The sequence below is a fragment of the Syngnathus typhle genome, linkage group LG4 (assembly GCF_033458585.1).
Source record: "Syngnathus typhle isolate RoL2023-S1 ecotype Sweden linkage group LG4, RoL_Styp_1.0, whole genome shotgun sequence".
In the NCBI taxonomy this organism is placed as follows: Eukaryota; Metazoa; Chordata; class Actinopteri; order Syngnathiformes; family Syngnathidae; genus Syngnathus; species Syngnathus typhle.
Window position 1 is genome coordinate 21,954,252 of NC_083741.1, and position 18,087 is coordinate 21,972,338.

Sequence of the window (18,087 nt, forward strand, 5' to 3'; positions counted from 1 at the left end):
GACCGTTTGTAGTGAACATTGACCTTGTGATACATAACAATGACTCCTTCCCATTTCTAATATTATTGGGCAGTAGCCAAGGCACAAAGAGCAGTGCCCGTTAAATCGCCATTATCTTATTGGATAACGAAAACAACAATAAAAGTTTCAGTCCAATCAAATCTAAGAATTGCAGGCTGACGAGGATGTAAATCCAGTTTCTCAAAGTTGACCAGCCAGAGATATTTTTTTTCTTCCTGCCACTACATCCCCAAGATGTCTATATTCACAGAAACAACTGCAGAACTTGCTGCCTGCCTCTCCGAGGCGACAATCTGCTCCGGTGACAACTGCCTTGTCCCAACAAATAACTTTCATTCAACATTGAGTCTGGCGTTGAGCATTGTGGTCACCGTCATGCTGGCAATAATCATGTTCAGCAAGGGCTGCGCCGTGGAGGCCCCAAAACTTTGGAGGCACTTGAGGAGACCCTGGTGCATTGTTATCGGTTTCCTCTTTCAATTTGGCATCATGCCTTTCACTGCATTTGCTTTATCGCTTGCCTTCAATGTGCGACCACTTGAGGCCATTGTCATCATTATTCTGGGTTGCTGCCCTGGAGGCTCCATTTCCAATATTATCAGCCTTTACCTGGATGGCGATATGGACTTAAGGTAAGAAGTGTCTGGCTCAAGTGAGTTGCTGCTATCTTATATGAATCAAAGCAACTTATCCTATCATAAACGCTATAACTATAGATAATCACTCAAAGCGATACTGTAACTACCGTATTTTCCGCCCTATAAGGCGCACCTAAAAACCTAAAATTTTCTCAAAAACCAACAGTGCGCCTTATAGTCCGGTGCGCCTTATATATGGACCAAATTCCTAAATTCAAACTGGCCCGAAGTATTGTGTCATGAAATCAACCATAAGTGGCCCGCTGAAGACTATGAATCATGACTCAAAAAGACTATGGATCATTTTTTTATGATTACAAAGTAATTTGTTCCGTCTGAAGTTGAAATAAAAAAGATAAAATGGAGAATGATTTGATTTGGATTAAAAATCTGACATGATGCATTAATGGTGCGCCTTATAGTCCGGTGCGCCTTATATAAGGATAAAGTTTTAAAATGGGCCATTCATTGAAGGTGCGCCTTATAGTCCGGTGCGCCTTATAGGCCGGAAAATACGGTAATCTCGGGGTAATATTTGACCAAACTCTCTTCTTTCAAAAGCACATTAAGAATATAACCAGAATTGCGTTTTTTCACCTTCGTAATATTGCAAAGATTCGTCCGATCCTCACAACCGGTCCATTTAAGATGTGACTTCAAGGTTCTTCTATTAACCTATAAATCACTGCATGGCTTAGCGCCTTCGTATCTCGTCGACCTAGTTGTTCCTTATGTTCCGTCTCGTAACCTTCGTTCGCAAAACGCTACCTGTCTGCAGAGCATTTTCTATTCGGGCTCCAGAGCTTTGGAATGCCCTACCAATGGATATTAGGACTGCTACCTCAGTAGAAACATTTAAGACACATTTCTATGACATGGCCTTTAACTAACCTGTAGTGGCCGATTCGGCTGGAGTTTGTTTTCTCTCCCTCTCCACCCCCTCCCTCCCCCCTCCCCGGCCGGGGAGGTGGTTAGGTGGCACCCTTGCTGACATCGGCTATCTGGATTCTCGTGGGCTAATTCAGGATGGGGGAACTGCAGCTCAACCTCCTCGAAGACACTGCCAGGACAATTGAGGGCTCCTTCGGCAGCCCTCTGCTCTGACATGGACATCCACTTCTTATTTCATTGATTTTCATGTTGTATCATTTGTGCCCTCTCTGCATTCATTTCAACCTGGTGATCCTGAAAGGGGGATCCTTCCATCTGTGGTCCCTTCTCAAGGTTTCTCGTTTTAATTTTTTCCTTGCCCTTTTGGGAGCTTAAGATCAGGGGATGCTTTGAGAATAATTGTCAATTTCTGTCTATGTGAAGCCCTTTGAGACTGCTTGTGATTTAGGGCTATACAAATAAACTTGACTTGAATCATCTTTGACTATTGGGCCCAAAAACACAATCACAATTTTATTTCCCTCCTCTTCAGTATCAGTATGACAACCTGCTCCACCATCTTGTCCTTGGGGATGATGCCACTATGTCTGCTTGTATACACCTCCACCTGGACTACTTCAGGCAACATCCAAATCCCATACGATACAATTGGTAAATATACAAAACACATCAAGTGTGTCCGGGATATTCCGCCTTGATTTTCATCTTTTTTTTCTTGGAAGTTGTAGCCTCTTCATCTGTCTCCTCATTGGGTCTTTTCCTCTTTCCGAAGAAACTTTCCAAACATCAATTTTTCTTACTCATTTTTCAAGCTTCGCGAGTTCGACTGAGGTAACGTCATGTGACCGAGACGAGCATCTTTTTTTCTAACTAAATTCGTACTCATTTTTGCTAACTAATATATATATATATATATTTCTCCCCTGTGCGGACCGGTACCGAATGACCCACGGACCGGTACCGGTTATAAATTGAAATAATTTAAAAAAATGAATTTGCGTTTCCTCCTCAGGTCTCACTGTTGCAGCCATCGTCGTCCCAATCACTGGAGGAATATATATTAAACATAAGTGGCCCCACATGGCTCAAATGATCCTAAAGGTGGGAATTTGGATTGTACTTGTCGACAAAGTGATAATTACTGTACATTGTGAATGATTTGTCCAGGTTGGGGCCGTCACAGGCTTTAGCTTCCTTGTCATCGTATCTGTGATTGGGGCAGTTCTTTACGAGCATTCTTGGATCTTTAACCCTTCCCTTTGGATCATCGGGGCTATCTACCCCTTTATTGGTTTTGGGATGGGTTTCCTTCTGGCCCGATTTGTGGGTCAACCATGGTACAGGTAAAGTTCATGATGTAAACACTTTCAAAATGTTAAGTAGGCTACTAGCTTGGTCATAATTTTGCATCAGCACAAAAAGTGTGTTTTAGTTTTCCTCTGCTCATATGCAGTAATGATCAGTTTACGTTTTTTTTTTTTTTTTTTAGGTGCCGGACAATTGGTGTGGAGACTGGCTTCCAAAACTCCCAGTTGTGCAACACCATCATCCAGCTGTCCTTCAGCCCCGCTGAACTGGAGATCATATTTGCCTTTCCCGTTCTCTATAGCATCTTTCAGCTGTTGTGGTCTTTCCTGATTGTTACGGGTAAGCTTTGAGGAGTGCCTACACTATTGAACATTGCATACCAGACAAAAAGATTCTTTAAAAAAATTGGACTGCACAGAGCGTTTAACCACATTTTCTTTTTTCCTGGTCTATCACATTGTCTGTTTTGTTACAGGCAGAGGTTGTTACGGCCAAATATGGCAATGAAAGAAAGTCATATACTGTTCGAGACCAGTCACGGCTGTTCAAATGATTAACTAGGAATTGGGAGAGACATGTGCCCTTAGTTGTATCATAAAATAATAAAATACACAGAGAATATGTGAGGACACAAGGCTGTCGGTAGTGATCAATGTTCATGACAATAAAAGTTGTATACGTGCATTAACAGCAATTTCAATGATGATGATGATCAATTCATTTTTCTCCACAGGATACCAAGCCTATAAAAAGTCCCGTGGCCTTGGATCAATTCAAATAAATTGTGAACTTCCATCACTGGAGGATGGCTCTGTAAAAGAAGCAAAAAAGACACAATATGATGTGGACAACAATGCCTTTGAATTGAACAAAGACGAAACGGCACTTTGACAAGAACAACACCCAGCTTTGAGCTTATGGCTCTGCTGATTTACCAAAATGGCCTCCACAAGCAGGCCAACACTGTTGACAGCTCCATAGTGTAAACACACAACACACTCTGCAGACTGGGCACTGTGTGCAACTGATTTACTGTATTTGAAATGTTTCAGACATATAGCCAATATAGAATGTTTTTTTTTTAATGGAGAGACTATAAAAACTCATTAAAATTGTGAAAGTGGTGTGTGCCCTCCCCCACATAGAAAAGTATATTTAAATGATGTTCCATTGAGAACAGACTGCTTTATTTTGCTGAATTTCATACTTTATTAATTTAGAAAAAGAGATCTACCAATCGTTTACAGGTCTTTAACTTGGTTGTTTCTCATATTTCACAATAAAGTGAATCTCAGGCTTCTTTTTATTTTTTAGACTGAAAACGCTGCTGATGGTTTTCTGTGCAATGTTTATTTTAATATAATGTCGTGAAAAAGATTAAAAATTAAAACCCCGATTTTACAGCGTATGTCTGGTATCAGCTACGTTGTCCAGTATCAGTCTCGTGACCTACGCAGAGGAAGTGTCGCGACTCGTCAGTGCGCATGCGCGAACCGGCAGCGCTAAACGTTCAGATTCAACTTTAGTCCACTAAGGAACTTCCCCAACTTGTTCAGCGGATTTGGGATCTTAAAGCCATTGGGTTTCTTCAAGCGCTTATATTTTACGTACATTTTCCCCTTAATGTACAAATACTTGAAACATTTGGATTTACTTCAGAAACAACGCGACTCAAGTATTCGATTACCATGATGGAAGCTTTATTGTAGAATTCGGTAAGTGTTGTCCTTGTTTTTTGAGATGATGGAATTATTTTAAGTGTGTTTTACTTGTCCCTGAAATAAGACGTGTTATAGTTGTTTCGTGGCGGGGAAATAAACCAACACGTCAGCGCGCGTTTGGAAACGACAGCTTGATCTGTCGTAAGCCCAAGTTACAACCCTCTTCTACAACAAGTCATATTTTAAATGAAGCAGTCTTGACATTGTAATGATATATCGAGCTAAATTTGGCGCAATATTTCGAACGTTTCTGCCTTTTTCCGCTCTCGACTCATTCCGCGCCAAGGATTTCAAAAAGTGTTTACCTGCGCGGGACGACCGGTTCACTTCCTGTTTGGCGCGTTCTCATTGGTTCGTTCGGAATAAAAGGGCGGGAGCTGCCCTTTGATTGGACGGATTGAACGTCACTAAGGGCCAACCACAAACTCATATTTTTAAAACAATGTCGATTTGAGACATTTAATGTGAAAATATGATGTACAGTATTTTTGTTACATATTTTATTCTAAAATCAGACAATTAGTATGCTATTCTAAGAAGTTTCAAATGAGTTTGCATCAATAGCCACAGTTATTCTGGTATTCAAAGATGAAATTTGCTTTTCTTTTCTATTCCAAGGTGGATGATGGCGTAATAGCCCCTTTGCTTTTGGTAAATCCTTGAAAACAACGTGGGAACTACAATTTATTATGGGCCCGCTCACGACACCTAAAAAGGCAGGACAATCAGGGTCTGTTGATCCGTGGACACCAACTTCCAACCTGAAAATGCTCATCAGTGCTGCAAGTCCGGAGATTAGGAACCGAGAGAAGGAACTGTGTCCGCACCCTGAATTGCACGAAGCTCTTGATTCTTCACAGGTATAGAATATTATTATATACAAATCCTACACTTGTGACAGACATCCATTTTGTTATTATTCTTTTGTAGGGTGTTGAAAATGGAGATGAGTCTGAAAAATTGTTGAGCAGAAAAGAGAAGAGTCTGGGTTTGCTTTGCCATAAATTCCTGGACTGCTTTCCGGATTGGCCCGACCCGAACGGCAACAATGAAATCTACCTGGATGACGTGGCCACTGAACTCCGTATGTCAATCAAGTGAATGATGATTTAAAGTTGCCAGTTGCATCTTTCATGTTTTTTTTTTTTTTCTGGCACAGATGTGGAGCGCCGTCGCATTTATGACATCATGAACGTTCTGGAAAGTCTGCACATCGTGAGCCGTTCTGCAAAGAACCGCTACACGTGGCACGGTCGAACCAATCTGGCCCAGACCTTGGCCGTTCTCAAGCAGGTGGGCGGGGCGCAAAAGTACCGCCAGCAGATGCAGCAGATCAGACAGCGCTTCCTGGATAAAGAATTTGACGTCGATGGCGACGAGAAGGAGAACCAAGAGTCGATGCGATTGGAGAACGGTGAACAAAAAGAGCTCAATTTTGTGGAGCTACCTGGAGTGGAGTTCAAAGCAGGTAAGGTTGGGCTACTATTATTTGGATTTAAAAATCCAACACGACTATAATTTATTTCTCTTTGTCCGCAGCTTCTGTTAATAGTCGTAAGGACAAATCTCTGAGAGTGATGAGCCAGAAGTTTGTCATGCTCTTCCTGGTTTCTAATCCTCCCGTGGTCAGTCTGGATGTGGCTGCCAAAATACTGATTGGAGAGGACCCCAAAGCAGATCAGGACAAGAACAAATTTAAGAGTGAGTGTAACTTGACTGTGCCTTCAATTGAAAGAGAAAAAAGGTCATAACTAGCCGGCGTTTGTTTATGTTTTGTCTCTAGCTAAAGTGCGGCGGCTTTATGACATTGCTAATGTGCTGCGGAGCCTGAAACTCATCGAAAAGGTCCACGTAACGGAGGAGCGAGGGAAGAAGCCGGCATTCCAATGGGTCGGCCCAAACGAACTCCCACAAGTGAAAGGTATGAAGACATTCTGGTCTGCACCACCTATATGGGCGTAAGGTTACATACTTTCAAATGATTTTGCATTTTGATCAACAGTTCTAGATGTGACAAGCACCCCCTCCATGTGTCCACCAAATAAAGCAAAGGTGCAGGGGTCCCGCCCCTCTGTGGAAAACTGTGCCAAAAACCTTTTTTCATCACCACCCGGGGCGAAACGAAGCTTCACCCGACACCCGTCTCTCATGAAGCTGGCCAAGAGCATTCAAGATGACCGGCGCAAGATCAGCTCAGCTCCCAGCAGTCCTGCCAAAGGTGCTAAAGAAATTCTGCGGGGACAACATTGCTATTTTGATATTAACTTTTTTTTTTCTGCCCCAAGCTGACAGCGACTTTCCCAGCAAAATGGCCCAACTTGCTGCCATTTGCAAGATTAAGCTTGACCAGGAGTCAGCGTAAGTTTCCTTGCATACATTTGGGAAATACCGTAATTTTCGGACTATAAGTCGCACCGGAGTATAGTCGCACCAGCCATAAAATGCCCAAAAAAGTGAAAAAAAAAACATATATATGTATATAAGTCGCTCCTGAGTATAAGTCGCCTCCCCCCACCCCCACCCAAACTATGAAAAAAAACGCGATTTATAGTCCGAAAATTACGGTAGATTGAAATTAGAGCTCCTACCCTCGCTCCCTCATGTCATGTATTATTCACTTTGTATTTGCGCCGACATCTCCTGCAGTACCAGAGGCAAACATCCAAAGGCAGTTGCCGCCGAGACAATGACGACATTTGCGAGGCTTCAGCCGAGCGTCTCCATCCCGGCGGAGCCACCTCAGGCATCCCGCCTAACTCCAAACGAGAAGGCTGGCGGGAACCCAAACGTGCACGGCACCCCTCTGGCTTCCTGGCCTTCAGGCAGAGTCGCCTACATCCCGGCGCAGTGCTCCCCCCTCATCCCCGTCATTTTACCCCCGCAGTCGGGCGGGCGTCCCTACGCTGTCTATATGCACCCGTCGTCTCTCAGGCCCAACAATCTGGCCAGACCGCCGCCGACCAGTTACGCCGTACGCTCCATGACCTTTGAGGAGAAGACTGGGCGCAGCTCCACTGCCAAGATCCAACCCGCTTCCAGGGCACCGGATGAGAGCCCCTCGTTGGTCAAACGATTGCGTTCGGACTCGGCTGCGGAGAGCAGCCCTTCCAAAACCAGACGGACTGACTCCATACTCAAGGTAAAAAAAAACACGCTTGCGTGTGATTTAAAAAAAAAAAATGGATGGGTGCAATTAAAAAAAAAGTGACTCCTACAGGACACCTCCCCGAAGCCACTTCACGTCCCTCAAGCCCGTCTGAAGATTCTTCGCAGCTGTCAGCTGTCCAACCGGCCCTCCCCTCGCGCCCTCCACCTGGACCCAGAATTCATCAACACTCCCGGCAGTGACGTGATTGCGCAAACACTGGAGCAGAGCTTGGAGACCTTTCTGGACAGGGATGACAAGGCGGTGACTTCTGATTGCGAGACGGGTTTAACGCCCGTCAGAAGCACACCCGTGCAAATTAACACTGAGGTAAGTGAGACCACACACACAAAACTTCCAATTGGATTACAGATTATTCATTACTCCACCCATATCAGACTTTAGTGCCAACTGGATACCTCATCCCACTCACCCAGCAACCTGTTGTCACGTACAAGGAAAATCAGGGATCTGCAGCAGAAAACAACAAGCCATCTACTCCTGCTTATGTCTACCAAACACCTACTGCGGGTAAATAATTATTTCTGGTTATTTCCGGCTCGTTGACTGTAAAGCTGCGGTATAAAACTGACCGTATTCTACCTCAAACAGGATCCAGACCACCCCCAGTCCAGGAAGTGACCCCCACCAACTTCCGTCTTCACGGACCATCTACAACCACCTCTCCGCACCCGAACCAGCAGGTCCAACATCTTCACAGCCCCAGTCCCGCCATCCTCAACTTCACCCTTCAGAACCTGGGTCTAATATCGGGCTCCAGCCCCGGGAACACCTTCGCTTCACCGCAGACCCCCGAGCGGTCCAACGCTGTGCTCAGCCCTCTGTCTCTGCAGCAGCGAGGGATGGTTTTCATCAAGCCCGTGACGGTCCAGCAGTCCTCGCACTCGGTGGCTCTAATCAGCATTCAACAGGTACACACCGCTACCAATTGAAAGCCAACCCAACATGAACATTGTGCCTTTTCTCCTTGCTTGTAGCCTTTAATGACTACCCCCAAAGGGACAGGACACCCCCAGCCCAGTTTCTTCCACACACCGGTTCCCCTCTCCCCTTTGGCATCTGCAGTGGTCTCCCCCAGTGGACAGGCGGCCCCTAAAACTGCTTACATCCCTCAAAGAAAACTGGACGTCAACACTGAAGAAACACTCTGATGTCTGTACAATGTTTGTGCTTGGGTGGGGGTTTTATGCATTATTTTTTCCTCCATGACTTTGTTTAGAATTTTGCAATGGTCTTGACTTCTGGGGAGCGCAAATGAGATTCGATACGTGGCAGCAGACATTTTTTCCGCTCTTTTGTTTTGCAGGCACGCTAATGTGTGATTGGTTTGATTAGTTCTGAAATGATAAAGAGCAGATCACTCGTCTAACTCCCGCCTAAATCTAATGGTTATTTTTTATTTTTTTTTGACTGAAAGTTTGAAAAACCACCCTGATTGGTTCTTCGTCTCTAATGTTCAAAAAAGAGAGAAATGTTTGCACATAGTATGTACGTGTACAATTACCCTTTCACAATGGAAATAATGAGTACGTAAAAATACTTCTGTTGAATTCTATATGGGCTTAATCTGACATATTAATTACTTGCTTAATTTATACAAAACTATTTTTTGATATCCTGCTTCATAAAAATATGTCAAACATAAAAAACATTGTCTGAGATTATGTCGCTTGTTTGTGTCTGACATTTGGCCAAATTATCTTGTATAATATTTCTTAAAATATTTCCCTAATATAAAAAAAAAAACACATTGGGTTAATTGAATATTATAAATTGTCAAGAGGTTTGAATGGTACTTTTGTTTAATATACCATATTATTGTGTGTTTAAGAGGGTGACCCTCACCTCCAGTCCAAAATCAGAAGTTCTCTCACTCACCAAATGATTTCTCTAGCATTCAAATATGAGTCACTCTGAATATCCACTTTCTCACTTGGATGAATACATCTAAATTCATTCAACTCATCCGGTGTTAAAATAGCAGCGCGGCAAAACACGGTCATCAATTTCGCCCGAGTTTACTGTGCGTAGGTAATCCTTAAACCCCCTGTGAGTCCGGGCACCCGCGTGGCTCTGGAAATCGGTAACAAATGTTTGCGCGGCTGACAGTCAAGGCCTCACTCAGCCTGTGATGAAGGGTCAGAGGGCTTGGCTCAGTCACAAGTTATTTTAGGAGGATACTTTCAGTGAGGCGTCACCGCCGATAGATGGGACTTATTTAAGCCGGTCCAGTACGCGCAACGCCACACAAGCGCACGGACGAAAATCAAGGTAAGCTCTGACTTATTTTATATAACAATCCCTTATTGTGATCGGATTTTTGTGATCATGGCTTCTGTAGAGCTTCTATTTCATAAACGCTCACATACCATAGCTGTGAGGTATTAGACATGGCAGACAATGAAAGGTATTCATTGGGAAAGACCTTTAAGAGACATTCCAGTCAAAATCAATTCTGCCCTAACTGAAGGTGACAAGGAAATAAAACTGGATGAGAGTTTATTGATTATTTTTTTCTCTGCCCGTTAAAAGTCAATGTCGGTTTTCTGTAAACCTTCCATGGCATTTATTTATATATCATCATTTACTACTTAAGTATTCAGTTACATACGAATTGGATAAGTACAAAAAAATATATAATTACCGGACTATAAGGCGCACCTTCAATGAATGGCCCATTTTAAAACTTTGTCCATATATAAGGCGCACCGGACTATAAGACGCACCATTAATGCATCATGTCAGATTTTTAATCCAAAATAATGATCCATAGTCTTTTTGATTCATGATTCATAGTCTTCAGCGGGCCACTTATGATTGATTTCATGACACAATGCTTTGGGCCAGTTTAAATTTAAGAATTTGGTCCATATATAAGGCGCACTGGACTATAAGGCGCAGCTTTTGAGAAAATTTTAGGTTTTTAGGTGCGCCCTATAGTCCGGAAAATACGGTACATACTAATTGGATAAGTACAAAAAAATTATAATTACATTTTTTTTTTTTTTACAATTAATTAAAATAACCATCTGAAGTATTTCAATTCATCTCGACAAGTGTTGTGAAGCCATCGCATTTTTTCCCACCAACATTTTTTCCATCGGTGTAGTTTACATGTGCTTTAACAAAGTCCTACTTGGACCGCATCCCCCCCCAAACAATCCAAAACATTTTTCTCCACTTAGATGCCAAACTGGGGAGGGGGTGCAAAGTGTGCCGCCTGCGAGAAGACCGTCTATCATGCAGAGGAGATCCAGTGCAATGCGAGGAGCTTCCATAAAACCTGCTTCATGTGCAGTAAGAACACTTTTGCCTTTCCTTTCATCATCCCAAAAAAGCAAATGTCATGACGCTGCCATGTTTGGAGGTCACATTACCATCTGCAGCTGTCCAGGCTTCCTATACTTGACCGTATTTGTTTATCTGCACGAGATTCGCTTGCAACCAAAGACTACGTGATGACTAGTTTGTTCCACTGGGATGTCTGAAAGGCCTCCAAGATAAGCCTCTGCGCACTGGTGGTCTTTTCTCCCAGCTTCACCTCGCACTTTCATCTCTTGCTATGAATAGAAATGCAATATCTAACTATGTGCTGACTGATAAAACTTGCTAGCTGCTGGCTTTGTTTAACCGTCACTCCAGTTTGACAACGTGGCCAGACCCGGTCACAATGGTTTAATAATAGGCTACCATTTTTTTTCCCCAAAATTTGAATTGGTCATCTTACTGCAATAATGTCCAGACACATATTAATTAGATCAAGAAGAACCACACCAGTATCAATATTAGATCGAAACTAGTTTCAGTTTTGTCAAACAGGCCACAACACCGGATTCATCATTACACAGTTTGGCATTGGCGATACTGGCCCTGTATTTACTTGGGTCGATACCATGGAAAGCAGTATCGGGGACCACACTGTCAACCTTTGTGTTTGTTCTGCACAGTGACCTGCAGGAAAGGACTGGACAGCACCACCGTAGCCGCGCATGAGTCGGAGATCTACTGCAAATCTTGCTACGGGAAGAAATACGGGCCAAAAGGCTACGGATACGGCCAAGGGGCTGGAGCTCTCAGCTCAGATCCTGTTGGAGAACATGCCAACCAGCAGCCTGATGAGTATGATCAAAATACTAACTGTTCTATTGTTTAATAGGTACATAGAAACCCTTAAGGCAGAGACGGGACAGACGCTCGTTCATGTCAAGACGGAACATACTTTATTGTCTCTCCCCCCCAGCAACATACAACCCTCACAACGGTTCCTACCCCGCCTATTACTACATCCCCCTTTCTCAATGGGAAATAACCTTTGTGCAGAAAATTAATACAACAGATTATTTCCTCAACAACTAGCAGAAAAAGGTGAAATGTTTTACAACTCAATACCATCCCAATATATGAACCCAGTGGCAACAACTTAACTATTAAATAATTGGTATTACCAAATCTGACAGCCCAGACCCAGAAGTGAAACACGTGAACTCAAGTAACATAGTCTTTAAGGTACTCTGGGGTCTTCCTGACGCGAGAAGGGTAGCTTCTCTCAGATTCTGGTGAACCAGAGAGTACCACAGGAGAGACCGGTCCTTTCAGAGTCTCTGTAGGGTTGCTTTCCCCCATATCAGGGACAGGGATGTGTGGTTCTGGAGCCACAGGTGTGCGTGAGAGATGATACCTGTTTCTCCGGAGATTTCCCCCAGATGTTTCTACGATGTAGGATCTTGGTGTGTTCGCTGTGGACACTACAGTACCTCTCTGTTGCATGTCCTTGACCCACACATGGTCTCCAGGTTGTAAGGCAGGCAATGTGTGAGCCCTATGTCGTTTGTCAAAATTCAGTTTTTGTTTTTGTCTGTAGCTCTGCTCCTTCCTCTTCACATCTTCCAAATCCGCTCCTTTTGGATCGAGCTGAGAGGGAATGACCGGAACAGTAGTACGTATTTTACGCCCCATTAGCAGTTCAGTTGGACTACAACCATTTGCTAAAGGTGCGGCACGGTAAGCCATTAAAGCTAAGTAGGGATCACTGGACTTTTTTAGTAGACTTTTGACAGTCCTTATTGCCCGCTCCACCTCCCCATTACTCTGTGGGAAATGTGGACTGGATGTGACATGTGAAAACCCCCACATCCGTGCAAACCTTCTGAACTCTTCAGATGCAAATTGCGGACCATTATCTGAGCGCACAACCTCAGGTATACCATGTCGAGCAAAAATAGATTTACAGTGGGTAATCACAGCGTCCGAAGTTGTACACGAAAGCTTGGCTACCTCACAAAACCTTGAAAAGTAATCTACAACCGCAAGATACTGGTTTTTACCGAACTGAAACAAATCTACCCCGACTGTACACCATGGTCTTGAAGGAAACTCAGTTCCTAACATTGTCTCTCTGTTGTTAACTCGCTCACGGGCACATGTGTCACACTTCTCAATGAGTTGCTTTAAATCATTGCTAAGACCTGGCCACCACACAGATTGTTTAGCACGTTCTCGGCACTTAGTAATTCCTAAGTGACCTTCGTGAAGTTTGTTTAGCATGTCATCTCTGAGTGTTTTTGGAATGACCAGCCTACAGCCTAATAACAACAACCCATTCTGAACAGTCAGTTCACCTGCAAAAGGGAAATATGGCATAAAAGTCTTTTCAATCGAAAACTTGTCTGGCCAACCACTTACACAGAACTGCTTAAGCTGTCGCAAAATGTCATCTTTGTCCTGATGAGACTGAATCTCTTTAAGTCTCTTCTCAGTTGCAGGGAGGCTGTCTACTACGGCATCGGCGTAGAGGTTGATCTCTTCCTCACGTAGTCCTTCCTCCGAAGACGTCACCGGTGCTCTTGATAGAACATCAGCCGTTGCGATTTCTTTGCCCGCCACATGGGATATGGTGAATGAAAATCTCATGAGACGCATCTTCAGGCGTTGTATACGTGGAGGTAGTTCGTCCAGATTTCTCGCGCCCAGTAGAGGGACTAGAGGTTTGTGGTCCGTTTGAATGTGAAAGTCTTTTCCAATCAAAAACTCAGCAAACCTCTCACATGCCCACGTTGTGGCTAGCGCTTCCTTCTCAATTTGCGCGTAGCGCTGCTCCGTGGTGCTCAATGCGCGCGATGCATACGCCACTGGTTTCCAGTCCATACTGCTCTTTTTCTGTAACAATACAGCACCCAGTCCATAAGAAGATGAATCTGCTGAGACTAGCGTATCAGCTGAAGGATCATACAATGCCAGCCCAGGAGGTGTTGTCAAGTCTATTTTTATGCTTTCAAAAGCCTGAATCTGCTGAGGTCCCCATGACCACATGTTTGTTTTTCTTAACAGATCTCTGAGTGGACGTCTCTTTTCTGCTAAGTGCGGCAAAAACTTTCCCAGGTGATTTGCCATTCCCAGAAATCTTCTCACCTCGGAAATGTTGGTTGGTTCCTTCATGGCTTTTACTGCATTTAATTTCTCTGGGTCGGGGCTAACTCCAGTTGCCTGAATGATCTGACCCAGGAACTTGATTTTAGTCTTTGAAAATTCACACTTATCATTAAGTGTCACGCCCGCGTCCCGTAGACGTGTGAGAGCTTCCCTCAGTCTTTTGTCGTGCTCTATCTGATCCACTCCCCAGATGAGGACGTCATCCATCTGACACACTACTCCCTCCAGGCCTTCTAGGATTTGCTGCATGCGTTTCTGAAAGTGTTCTGGTGCTGAAGATAGTCCAAAGCACAGTCGATTGTAGCAATAGCGACCGAAAGGAGTGATAAAGGTTGTGAGCAGTGATGAGTCTTTTGAAAGAGGAATCTGCCAGAAACCTGCATTGGCATCTAGTTTTGAAAAGACCTTGGCACCTGAAAGCTGTCCAAGCGTGTTTTCAACTGAAGGTAGCTGGTGCCTTTCTCTCAAAACAGACTTATTTAGTTGAGTGAGGTCTGAACATATTCTCACTCGTTCACGTGCGGGCTTGGGAACCACCACCATAGGTGCACACCATTCTGTAGGCTGCTCCACCTTGGAGATGACTCCTTGTTGCTCCATACGAGAAAGTTCCTCTTTAACCTTTGGCAGTAAAGGGATAGAAATGCGTCGTGGAGTTGAGACGGAGAATGGTTGTGCTTCCGGTTTAAGTACAATATGGTATTCTCCTTTCATGATTCCAAGCCCTGTGAATAGCTCCGGAAATTCCTGCTTGATTGTCTCTTTATCGTCCAAAGTAGCTGTATCAAGCCTAGCCACTAGCTGTAATGCAGTGGCTGCTTGTCTGCTCAGTAAAGCTGTACTTAGCCCTTCAACCACATAAATGTCCTCCATTATGCTTTTGTCTCTTCTTTTGAGAGTCGCCGAAAACTTGCCTTTAACCTTTAACTGCGACCTGCCTGGCCCCATCAGCACTTTTCTGGTTTGCTTTAGTTCATTGAATTGTCCTTTTACATACATGCCAGCTGGAACTGCCGTCACATCCGCGCCTGTGTCAATTTTAAACACAGCGTTAGACTTGTCCATTTCTATTTCTGTCATCCACGGATCTGAAGATTCACAAGCCACTGAACCCAAAAATGAAATATCCTCTGAAGAAAAATCCTCTAATCTTTCTAGATTGACCTCATACATTTTCTTGGACCTGCACATTCTAGCAAAATGTCCCTTCTTCTTGCAATTATTGCATGAGGCATCTTTAGCCGGACATTGCTGATAAGCGTGACCTTTTGTGTCTCCACATCTTGTGCATGGTTTGGCTTTGGTGGAAAATCCTGGTTTCCACTGCATTTTGTTTTGTTTGGGTCTGGCGCCCCCTTGTGGTTTGATGCGTACACTATCAAGTTGAGTATTAACGACGTCTCCCTTGAAGTTTGTTTTCAGCATTTCTTGTTGTTTCTTGACCATTTCACTCTGTTTGGCCTTTGTAACTGCTTTTTCTAATGTAAGCTCTGGATCCAGTTGCAACAGTTCTGACAAACGCTTGTCTCGAAGTCCAACTACAAGTCTATCTCTGACCATCTCATCGTGTAGTTGTCCATATCCACAGTGTTCAGCTAAACAATGAAGCGCGGTGATAAAGCTGTCTGCCGACTCGCCTATCTCTTGCTGCCGCTGATTAAACTTAGCTCTTTCAAAAATTATATTTCTCCGAGCTACAAAGTGAGCATCCAGTCTCTGCGTGACTCTGCCGTACTCACTCATTTGTTCTGGGGTGAGGTGGAGGGAAACCAAAATGTCCTCCGCTTCTTCTCCCATACTGTAGATTAGTGCATTCACTTGGTTCTCCTCCGCTTGAGTTTCCAAACCTGACGCGATGCGAAACCTCTCAAAACGTTTTATCCATTTGGGCCAGTCTTCTGCCTTGAACGTGAATTTTTCCGGTGGCATTACTTGATATTGCGCCATCTTTTCGAGCCTCGTTGTTTTCTTCCTCGTCTCCCTTAGCGTTAGCTCCTGCCTAGCTGTGCTAGCGGACTGAAGTTACTTTTATCACTTTCAACGTCCTGTCTTGCTTGGGACTTACACTAGTCCAGTAGTCTCTTCGCTTCGACACTTTTGGATCCCACTTCTGACACCATGTTCTATTGTTTAATAGGTACATAGAAACCCTTAAGGCAGAGACGGGACAGACGCTCGTTCATGTCAAGACGGAACATACTTTATTGTCTCTCCCCCCCAGCAACATACAACCCTCACAACGGTTCCTACCCCGCCTATTACTACACTAACATGCAAAAAACGGATTTCTAAAGGAATGGTAAAGGAACATTTGGAGCAATACTACATTGTCCTAAAGGTTCGACACGTTCCCTCAATTTAGAGGTTTTGTTTTGACTTTTAAAGGGTTTTTTTTTGCTTTGGGAAAAAAATCCGCGATTTAGTGAAGCCGCGATAAACAAAACGCGAAGTAGCGAGGGATCAGACACAATCAGTCACGTGATTCTCATTCACAAAACATGCAAAATTGAATGGACAATTGGTCCATTAATGCAAACCTTTTTTTGCGCCACGGACCGGTAACATGTCAGACAATGTTTTCACGGACCGCCCTTTATAGAAATAAATTCATAATAAATATATAAATACGATGGAATCAAATAATACGACTGGCATAAAAACAAATACAAAGCGCATACAAATAAAACTCACCATTAAATATCTGCGTAGCATTGTTTTGGTTGCTGCAGAAAATCCCGTTGGAAAGGGAAGCAAGGTTTTCAGCTTCGGGACGGGACCGGGACGAGCGTCTTGACTTGAATTCACCTGGGTCAAGAGGCATAGGTGCGCCGACGGATGTAATTGGGGGAGGATCCCCAATGTTTTTTTTATATTTTTCAAAATAAATTATATATACTATTATATATATATATATATATATATATATATATATATATATATATATATATATATATATATATATATATATATATATATATATATATATAATAGTATATATACTATACTATAATATATATAATATTTATTTATTTATTTATTTATTTATTTATTTATTTATTTATTTATTTATTTATTTATTTATGTTCGGCCCGGTACCAAATGATCCGGTGGTTGGGGACCACTGCATTAATCGGTCCAAATTTTTGAAGTGCCATTATTTCCTCTTTCCTAGCTCTAAACCACGACAAACATCCACAAACTCCACTTCTAACAAGTTTTCCCAGAAGTTTGGTAGCTCTGACCGCTGCCCTCGCTGCTCCAAAGCTGTCTACGCGGCAGAGAAGGTGATGGGAGCAGGAAAGGTAAGAAAAATAAGATAAGATACTTTTATAGCTCTCTGATTTTTTCCGTTCAATATTATCAGCTATTATGTTTCACTCAATAAACTGATAAAATAATTATTGATTTTCATGACTTCTGACTGGGCCAAATTAAATGACTTATTACTGTTTGAGTTTAGGTGTAAAATTAAGATGTCATTACTATTTCTGAATAACTTTTTTTCTTTATTTGCAGCCTTGGCATAAAACGTGCTTCCGTTGTGCTATGTGTGGTAAAAGTCTGGAGTCGACCACAGTGACCGACAAGGACGGAGAGATCTACTGTAAAGGTATGATTCAAAACAAGCAGTAACATCAAGTATATAATTCATTGTGCTATTGTCTATTTTTCTTCTCAGTTTGCTATGCCAAAAACTTTGGGCCAAAAGGATTTGGACTGGGCAATGCTGCCATGTTGGAGGAACGAGAGTGAACACTGGATGTCAAGAAGGATAAACATGAAGTAGCCTTAAACTAACATTGGAACACCAGAATAGTAATAAAGGATATTTGTACCAAATCGATCAACTTTCTATCGTGCTTGTCCTCTTTGGGTTCTGGATGAGCTGGAACTTATTCCAGTTGTCAAAAAG

General features: G+C 43.1%; 3 protein-coding genes across 4 annotated transcripts; all 3 read left to right on the plus strand.

Annotated features, from left to right (window-relative positions):
* The first annotated feature begins 255 nt into the window (after nucleotides 1-255).
* Nucleotides 256-3,919, plus strand: LOC133152330 (ileal sodium/bile acid cotransporter-like). Its single transcript, XM_061275859.1, has 6 exons — nucleotides 256-653; nucleotides 2,083-2,201; nucleotides 2,563-2,651; nucleotides 2,718-2,893; nucleotides 3,040-3,197; nucleotides 3,592-3,919. The coding sequence occupies exons 1-6, from the start codon at nucleotides 256-258 to the stop codon at nucleotides 3,747-3,749; spliced, it is 1,098 nt and encodes a 365-aa protein (XP_061131843.1). The 3' UTR covers nucleotides 3,750-3,919.
* Nucleotides 3,920-4,330: 411 nt separating this feature from the next.
* On the plus strand, nucleotides 4,331-9,401 carry e2f8 (E2F transcription factor 8). Of its 2 annotated transcripts, XM_061275806.1 has the most exons (13): nucleotides 4,331-4,573; nucleotides 5,198-5,439; nucleotides 5,510-5,663; nucleotides 5,739-6,047; nucleotides 6,119-6,280; nucleotides 6,363-6,500; nucleotides 6,582-6,797; nucleotides 6,865-6,937; nucleotides 7,226-7,718; nucleotides 7,797-8,054; nucleotides 8,123-8,255; nucleotides 8,337-8,656; nucleotides 8,723-9,400. In XM_061275806.1, exons 2-13 carry the CDS (start codon nucleotides 5,269-5,271, stop codon nucleotides 8,894-8,896), a joined length of 2,601 nt encoding a protein of 866 aa, XP_061131790.1. In that variant the 5' UTR covers nucleotides 4,331-4,573; nucleotides 5,198-5,268; the 3' UTR covers nucleotides 8,897-9,400. The 2 variants fall into 2 exon arrangements, with proteins under 2 accessions (XP_061131790.1, XP_061131791.1); XM_061275807.1 differs by lacking the exon at nucleotides 4,331-4,573 and having other exon boundaries at nucleotides 5,206-5,439; nucleotides 8,723-9,401.
* A 461-nt stretch (nucleotides 9,402-9,862) lies between these two features.
* Nucleotides 9,863-18,018, plus strand: csrp3 (cysteine and glycine-rich protein 3 (cardiac LIM protein)). The gene is made up of 6 exons (XM_061275885.1): nucleotides 9,863-10,016; nucleotides 10,931-11,042; nucleotides 11,693-11,864; nucleotides 17,347-17,476; nucleotides 17,691-17,784; nucleotides 17,854-18,018. Exons 2-6 carry the CDS (start codon nucleotides 10,931-10,933, stop codon nucleotides 17,925-17,927), a joined length of 582 nt encoding a protein of 193 aa, XP_061131869.1. The 5' UTR covers nucleotides 9,863-10,016; the 3' UTR covers nucleotides 17,928-18,018.
* Nucleotides 18,019-18,087: the final 69 nt, after the last annotated feature.